This window comes from Otolemur garnettii, unplaced genomic scaffold (genome assembly GCF_000181295.1).
Source record: "Otolemur garnettii isolate 467f Iridium unplaced genomic scaffold, OtoGar3 scaffold00008, whole genome shotgun sequence".
NCBI lineage: Eukaryota > Metazoa > Chordata > Mammalia > Primates > Galagidae > Otolemur > Otolemur garnettii.
The window spans coordinates 13,096,630-13,105,882 of record NW_003852403.1 but is presented as its reverse complement, the minus strand read 5'-3'; the positions used below and the strand labels follow the sequence as shown (position 1 = coordinate 13,105,882).

General features: G+C 39.7%; 1 protein-coding gene across 2 annotated transcripts in view; it reads right to left on the bottom strand.

Moving 5' to 3' along the window:
• The window catches only part of MICU1 (mitochondrial calcium uptake 1), a 251,894-nt gene that overhangs the window by 43,533 nt on the left and 199,108 nt on the right, over positions 1 to 9,253 (bottom strand). For both annotated transcript variants that reach the window (XM_023509529.1, XM_023509528.1), the window contains one exon: positions 3,256 to 3,393. In XM_023509529.1, coding sequence (XP_023365297.1) covers positions 3,256 to 3,393 — 138 coding nt within the window. The remainder of the gene's footprint in view (positions 1 to 3,255; positions 3,394 to 9,253) is intronic.

Genomic DNA, 9,253 nt, shown 5'->3' with positions numbered 1-9,253 from the left:
TTGTTGTTTGGCGGGTCCGGGCTGGGGATTCGAACCCGCCACCTTAGGTGTACGTGGCTGGCGCCTTAGCCGGTTGAGCTATAGGTGCTGAGCCAGAATAATCAATCTTAATCTTACTAAGGCAGGATAGAAATTCTGGGCCAGAAGTAATTTAGTACCCCAGAATTTCATCATCAGACAAAATCTGTCCTTTCACTTCAGGGCACTTTTGCAAGGTCTTTTAGGTCCTAAATTAACCTGTCAAAGATAAAACATTCCTTCAAAGGAGATGTCGCTAACATCTAATTCATTGCTTTTAAATATAAATTCATAATAAAAAATGAATTGGCCTATCATGATAGATAATAAGTTTAAGGTCAAATCAATATCATGATAAATAATAAGTTTAAGGTCAAATCAATGTCTGAACAAACTCATATCTGGTCAAAGTAAAGGAGCGTTTTTGAATGCAAACACTCTGCTTCCAGCATGGGGGATAAAAAATCTACCCATAATTTGTAATCAATTTTCTGAAATTACTATTTCTAACAGATATCAGCTGGCTACTGGGTGGTATAGAAGTGTTCTCCGGGAAAGAAATATTTTTCTCTATCACTTTCCATTAATGATGAGTTTTCCCCACAGCCAAGAGAACACCTGCTGTGCGAAAAGGCTGAATGAATTCAGAGAAGCTGACACTTTCTCTTAGAGCCCAGTCTACCTTCATTTGCAGCCCACAGCCTGGTTCAGGGGTCCTTTCAACTTTTCAACATCCAAGACACAGACCAAAAAGTCTGGCTGAAATAAGGGCTTTTCACCAACTTGGAGCAAGGCTATTCATGCGAGATTTTTTTGCACAATGACTAGGAAAACTGGGACAAGCACTACCAATCCTATTTCTTATTTTCTGTTACTGCATCTTTAAAGCTAGAAGACCCCTTATAGCAAGCATCTAGGACAAGCCTCTCAAATCATGAGACCAATAGGATAAGTGATCTGTTTAGCAAACATGGAAACTAGCGGCAGGACTTGATCTCAAATCTTCTAGCTTCATGCCTACCATGCCACACTACCTTGGCAATCTCTCATGGAACATTTTTAGTGTCAAGTCAGATTCCTGGTAGTAGAATGGCCAGATGGTAGTCATTGTCCAGTAGGAAGAACACTGGCCTGGGAACAATGACAATGAGAAGTATGGGTTCCAGCTCTAGCACTGCTGTGTGTGTGTGTGTGTGTGTGTGTGTGTGTGAGTGAGAGGCCTGACTTCTCAACTAGTCTCTGCTTCACTTTGTTCATCTCACCCCAGAGGCTGATTGAGTTCTACCATTTGCCCTTTTTTCACTCTATGTGCAGTTGGCATTGAAGGGCAGCAGAGAGCAGTGTAAGTAGTGTTACCATGAGTCCATGGTCTCCAATCTTAATGCTGCTCAAAAAACTTTATTATTTCTTCTTAAATTCTCTAATAGTCTTATTGCCTGTCTTTTCGCTTCTATGCTTGCTTCCTTCCAGATTACTTTCCACAAAATAGCCAGAGTTATCTCTCTTTTTTTTTTTTTAAAGGGAATTTGTGCACATGATTTATTTTATTTTATTTTATTTTTTTGCAGCTTTTGGCCGGGGCTGGGCTTGAACCCGCCACCTCTGGCATAGGGGGCTGGCGTCCTACTCCTTTGAGCCACAGGCGCTGCCCCAGAGTTATCTCTTTAAACATACAACTGTGTCATTTCACTACTCACACACTTTATTTATTTATTTATTTATTTTGAGACGGACCCTCAAGCTATCCCTCTGGGTAGAGTGCCGTGGCATCACGCTCATAGCAACCTCCAACTCCTGGGCTCAAGCGAGTCTCCTGCCTCCGCCTCCCAAGTAGCTGGGACCACAGGCGCCCGCCACAACGCCCGGCTATTTTTTTTTTTGGTTGCTGCCACCATCGTTGTTTGGCGGGCCCGGGCTGGGGATTCGAACCCGCCACCTTAGGTGTATGTGGCTGGCGCCTTAGCTGCTTGAGCCACAGGCGCTGAGCCTACTCACACACTTTAATAGCTTCCCAGTGCACTGTGAATAAACTCCAAACTCCTTCCATGCCTATAAGAAGCTGCATGCTCTGGTTCTCATCTCTCTGACCTCATCTCAGGCCCTCTCCTCCTTGCTCAGTATGCTCTACCACCCAAGTCCCCTTTCAGTTCTTCACAAATTCCAGATTTGTCTTCCTGCCTGTTATAAACTGAATATTTGTCACACATACCCTGCTGCCCATTCATGTGTTGAAGCCCTGACCCTACTGTGTCCAGTGTGGTTTTGTTTGGAGATGAGGCCTTTGAGAAAATAAGGTCAAATGAGGTCACAAGGGTGGGGCCCTAATCTGATAAAATTAGTGTTCTCAGAGATAATCTCTCTCTCTTTCTCCATGCATATTCACAGAATAATGACCATGTGAGGATATACCAAAAAAGGTGTCTTCCTGTAAGCCAGGAAGAGAGCCTTCATCCGAAACCAAACTGACTGGCATCTTAATCATAGAATTCTAGACTCCAGAACTGTGAGAAAATAAATCTTTCTGGTTAAAACTATGCAGTCCAAGCCAGGTGTGGTGGCTCATGCCTATAATCCTAGCACTCTAAGGTGGGAGGATCACTTAAGCTCAAGAGTTTGAGAACAGCCTGAGCAAGAGTGAGACCCCCCCCATCTCTATAAAAAATTAATAAAATAAAACCCACTTAGTTTGTGGTATTTGCAATAGCAGCCCAAGAAGACTAATAGACTGCCTCAGAGTTCTGTGCGTTTGACCTCCCTCTGTCTAGACTATAGCCTCCTCTTCCTTTTTGGGAAGGAAGCTTCTTAAATGGTGGTATTCCAGTGATTTTTTCCTTGGCCCACAGTTCTGTTCCTTAACATCCTCCTTTGGGCAGTCTTATCTACTCTCATGACTTCAACTCTAACAGTGTGTTTGATAATTCCTGAATCTACTTCAGGCCTCATATGGCCACATTTGAACTCTTTATCTTACTATCTAATCTAAACTAGTCTCTCCTTTAAAATTCTCAATCTCAGTTCGTGGTGGTACCCTTTTCCTGAACAAGTAACCTGGGGTTATTCTGAACCCTTACCTCTTCCCTACCGATTGTTATCTCTTTTCTCCCTTTGAACCTCAGGTACCAGAGATGAACTAGTTGTGATCCTTGGTTCATGACATACTCTTATCATTATGTTAACACCTTTGTAAAAACCATACATTCCTTGATTTCTTTTCTTTCTCTGGCCAAAGGAACCTACCTTTCCTTCTTTGAAGTGCTTCTTGAGCTGCTTCTGCATGGCAGTCAACTTCTTGGACTGTACCCCACTGTAGGCCAGCAGCATGCCACCAAACTGCCTCTCAGTAATTCTCCCATCCACAGGGTCATGGCGTTCAAACTGGGAGGGAAACAGAAAGAATGTTCTTGGAGTCAATGGAAAGTATTTTGATATGGAACATAGAATGACCAATTGTTTAAACAGCAGAGAAGAGCTGATAGCTAGTGTTGTGTTTTGAGCTATAATTCTCAACAAGATCTGGAAAAACTATTGAGAAACAGAAGATCTAGGTTCTTATCCCAGATTTGCCACTCACTGTGACTTTAGGAAATTCACTCAACTACTCTGGGCCTCTGTTTCTTTCCGGATAAAGCAGCACTGCTATAGCATCTCATATATATCACAGAACAGGAATATGCTCATGAAAATGCAAACAATTTTAAAGCTCCATACAAATTCGTGCCATTATTAGTAATAAATGCTCTCTGGATCATCCATATTCCTCTTCCTCAGAGAAGACTTAAAAAAACCAATCGTAAATTTGATCAATTATGCATATGTAATCACATCAGTTCTTCAATCTATACTTAATATTATTATGCACTCACACTTTTAAGAATTTCAAAAAAGAGTAATGTGTTTTCAAATTTTCTCTAAGATGGTAAGCAAATGTTAGGACATCAATAGAGCTTGAGAAAAAAAGAGTATGCATGCCTACATTAGACTTACATATCACAAAGCTACAGAAAAATATTAAATATATTTAAATATGCAGATTAAGTTTAAGTTAAGTACAAAGTTTAAGTACAAAGGACCTGTAGTTAATCTAAGTGACATAAAAAAATTAAGATTTTCCCTTAAAAATGGAGATTAGAAATTTATCTCAGTCCCAGCTGCAATGTTAATGATACTTATAAATTTATAACTATTACAATGGCTAAAGATGAGCCCAGTAACCAATTAGGAAGCAAACCCACTTGAGGATAATAACATTTCTCCTCTTATTAGAAAGTTACTAGAAAATTTCAGATTGCTACATGGTAGGGCATAATTCTGTTCTCTTAAGAAGGGTATACATACACACAAGATGTTGCTAAATGCCAACAAGCATTTCTTGATTATTCATTAGTTGTTTAGCATTGTGTTATTCACCGCGGGTGCCAGAAAGGAGAAAAGTTTATGTCTATAGGGACCTCACCTGAATCTAGTAGAGAGATAAGACTTATACATGAGACATAGACTAAGAAAGTCAAGAGTGAATTCTCCTTCAGTTCTCATTTTCTCAGTTACTTTCATAAGTTGATATATACTTTAATTTGATTCCTCCCTGGTGAGACTGTGTCTATGAGAAAGACACAAGAATGATATTTTAATAATAGTGCATACTATGTGGCAGGTGCTCTCACCCATATATGTGTTCATTTAATCATTGTTAATAGCCCTATAGAATAGCTATTATTAGCTCTACTGTATAGATGAGAAAACTGAGGCAACACGCAGCTACATGTGACAGAACTGAGATTCAAACTCAGCCCTGTTTGGGCCCAAAGACTACCTCTGACCATCACACAAGTTTCCTACTTCTCTGCACTAGTATCCTACAGGACAGCACTATGTTGTTTTTGATGATCTTATATGGGAGGATTAGTCACATTTAAGTGAGAAGCAAAACTATTTCCAAAGAGATCAACATCATCAATATTAAGTTAAAGCCTCTTTTTCAGTTCAACCACTCAGTATTTCATGTCTGTCATCACTTCTGTACAGCTGTTTAATTTTTGACAATACTAAAAATTTTCAAGATTCGAGTTCATTTATGGCTCAATTTGCCATCTTGAAATATAATGGAGGATATTATATTCTAAGAATAGAATGTTCCAAGTGGGCATACTTTTTACAATATTTTCATCACATTTTTAGTGAAATCTGATACCTGAGCAAAAGTTCATCGATGGGCCTCTTCAAGGAAACTGAAAGAAAGCTGTGGCCCTTGCTCTTCAGGTATATGGGTGAGAGTACTTGGCACATAGTATGTGCTCAGTAAATTGTTGCTATTATTAAAATATCATTTTTGGGTCTTGCTCATAGACACAGTCTCACTGGGGAGGCTTTAACAATTTAGAGTGCTCATTCTAGATAAAGATCTAGAAGACTTCACAGCTGTGGAGCAGTCCCATGAGTTTGATTTAGATGAGTTTGCAGCTCCATCCACAAGATAAATGAGTGATTAAAATGCTTCTTGTTCATAACACTGGCAGCAGCTAAAGCTTGCTCAAGGCCTGTGAAAGGCCTTTTTATTCCCTGTTCTCCATAGGGGCACAAAGTCTCACCTCTGTTATGTTTTAGACAGTAAAAACTATTACCAGTAGAGATCCCCAAGTAACAATTCCAATGCTCACATTAGCATTTTTACTAATGTTCTTTGAAAATTCAGACTTAATGTCAGGTGCAGTGGCTCATGCCTGTAATCCTAGCACTCTGGGAGGTCAAGGCAGGTGGATCACTTGAACTCAGAAGTTCAAGACTAGCCTGAGCAAGAGTGAGACCCTGTTTCTACCAAAAAGAGAAAATTAGTTGGGTATTGTCATGGGTGCCTGTAATTGCAGCTACTAGGGAAGCTGAGACATGAGGATTGCTTGAGCTCAAGAGTTTGAGATTGCTGTGAGCTGTGATGCCAGGGCACTCTACCCAGGGCATAAAAGTGTGATTCTGTCTCAAAAAAAAAAAAAAATTCAGACTTGTTTTCTGGTAACGAGTTCTCTTATTTTTTTAAATGATTGGAACCTGAAAGGGCTTAAAAACCATAAAATTGAGCTTGTCTACATATTATGGCCACTTCATGGTTACTAGTTTTGATTTGGGGCAGCAACTCTTCTTTTAGGCACTTAGTGTCTTCTGATACAAGACCGCCTTACTTCTGAGGTCTTATTTATTTATTTATTTTTGAGACAGAGTAGAATTCTGTCACCCTGGGGTAGACTACCGTGGTGTCATCATAGCTTACAGCAACCTCAAACTCTTGGACTCACACCATCCTCTTGCCTCAGCTTCCTGAGTAGCTGGAACTACAGGTGCCTGCGACAATGGCTGGCTATTTTTTCTATTTTTAGTAGAGATGGGGCCTCACTTTTGCTCACGCTGGTCTTGAACTCCTGAGCTCAGGCAGTCCACTTGCCTAAGACTCTCAGGGTGCTAGAATCGCAGGTGTGAGCCACAGAACCCAGCCTATTTCTGAGGTCTTAAACATGGCTGAAGGGGCCAAGGAGAGCTTTACATAAAAAAACTGCTAATGGGCTGGGCGCCTGTGGCTCAAGCGGCTAAGGTGCCAGCCACATACACCTAAGGTGGCGAGTTCGAATCCCCAGCCTGGGCCTGCCAAACAACAATGATGGCTGCAAGCAAAAAAAAAAAAAAAAAAAGGGCCGGGCGTTGTGGCGGGTGCCTGTAGTCCCAGCTACTTGGGAGGCTGAGGCAGGAGACTCACTTGAGCCCAGGATTTGGAGGTTGCTGTGAGCTGTGATGCCATGGCACTCTACCCAGGGGGATAGCTTGAGGCTCCGTCTCAAAAAACCAAAAAAACCAAAAAAAACTGCTAATGGAAAAAAGATGAACTAATATCCTATTCATTCAAAATTTATTAACTGATAGAATTAATGTACACAATTATGATCTAAAAAAAAACAAAATTATTAACTGAACATCTTCTGTGCTAAGGCTAGGGAACTTTGAAAGTAGTATCTCAAGGAACGTCATTTGGGCTAAATTTTCAAGGTCAACAGCTAGACATCATGTTGCTCTAGTGTTCAAGGGCATATAGGCTGAGTATACCTAATCTAAAAATCTGAAATACTCTAAAATCCAAAACTAAATGAGCACCAACATGATGCTCAACAATCACGCTCAAAGGAAACGTTCATTGGAACATTCATTGTTTTTAAATCTTTTTTTCTCCTTCCTATTACACTTCAAAATAACCCATCACTGGAACGTTTTGGATTTTGGATTTTTTTAGAGATGCTCAGCCAGTAAGTACTATGCAGATTTGCCAAAATGCAAAACAATCCGAATTCCAAAACACTTCCAGTCCTAAGCATTTTGGATATGTGATATTTAACCTGCATCTTAAGCCTGGACAGTCCTGGGGGTGCACTCCTGCAGTGCCATATGCATGTGACAAATCCCCAAGGTCATAGGAGGGTTTTGGGGGAAAGACAGAGGTTATTACAAAATTATCACAATTTAGACAACTTCTAATTGTATATTTGCAAGCAATTCAAATCATTGGCTTGTATTTTACATAACCAAACATATGTTCAATTTATATTGGCACTTCTTATGTTCCACTTCAAGGACAAGAATTCCATTCTATTTGATCCTGTGGCACAGGAGGTGTGCATTCTAGCACACCACCAACCATCTGCATTGCTTTTCTGTATCTAGGATGAGAGCTTAACAGCCCAGCGTTTTCCCTTCTGCAGCCATTGCCACTTTCTCAAGTGGATACAAGCTGTTGTCTCTCTGTTGCTACCCAGGGGGCTGCAGGGCAGGCAAAGAGGGGCCAGAAAAGTGGAGCCAAAAAACTGCCTGCAAGATTTTTCCTGGCTTTCTGTTCACACTGCGTCTCTTGTTCCCACCCCTGTCCCTTGTCCTTTTGGAAAGACAGATGGTCCACACATACCCAGATGAAATGACTTAAAGAAGATGGGAAACCAGGAAGAGAAGAATACATGTATTATGAACAAAGGCTAAAAATAAAGTTAGAAAAAAATAGTAAAAGGAAAAAGAAAATAGTATTTGCAAGTGGGTCTTCATTTAGTAAAGACATTTGAGTTTAATATATTCCAAAAATGTAAACTTCAACCTAATTCTCTTTCATACAGTTATCTTTAAGGAGACTTTATCTATACCCTGGAAAAATCTTCCCCTTTTACAAATATTTTGGAATGATGAGTTTCTTGACGGGCTTTTCCTAGTTTCTGAACTGCACAACACTAGATTGTGTGGTGATCTCAAGCCACATCTGTTTTTCAGACTGATTGTATGTGGCTTTGAGATCTTAACCATGACACTGTTCAATAACTGTTATTATTCAGCCCACCACCAAAAGGAAAAATGATTATAAGCAAGGTTCTCTAGTGTAAACCCACCCAGTAAGTATGACATATGCATTTCATAGTTTGAATCGAAATCTATGTTTCTGAGTCAAGAATAGTGACTTGTGTCTGTAACCCCCACTACTTCTGAGGCTGAGGCATGAGGATTTGAGGCTAGGAGTTATAGGCTGCAGTTACTATGACTGTGCCACTGCACTGTAGCCTGGGTGACAGTTGAGACCCGTTTCTAAAATAAATAAATAAATAAATAAATAAATAAATAAAGAATGAATGAATGAATGAAATCTATGTTTCTGCAATTGGTAGAGGAGATCAGAGAGCCCCAGGTTAGATGGTCAGGAGCCTAAATTTTCTTGATTTTTAAATATAAGAGGCATCTTCACTGCAAATACTAATTGTGGTTGTCTTTTGACTTACTGGTAAGAAGAGGAAGAAGGCCCATAGTATGGAATAGAGGCAGTATAGTTCAGTGCCCTTAGCATGGGCAAAAATAATTCATTAGAATTTTGGATCATGAGATTATAGATTACTAAACTAAACTACTAGAGTTTTCTACTTCAAATCCAAAGATTCCTTCCATTTTAAAATTGTTTTTAAGAAAGTTCGGGCTGGTAATCAAATCAATTGACTAAATGATGTACCAATTGTATAGTAAGACCAGGAAAAGGTTAACCTTCCATTCTGACAGCCCAAAACAGGATGATAGTAAGACTGATAAATGGATTTATTATAGAATAACAAAAATCAGGATATATTTGATTGAGGGTGTTAGGGGAAAATATTTTGACCTAGAACAAAGGGTTTTAAGGTTTGATAAGTTTTGGTTTCATTCCACAGAAGGAGATATATATATATATATATATATA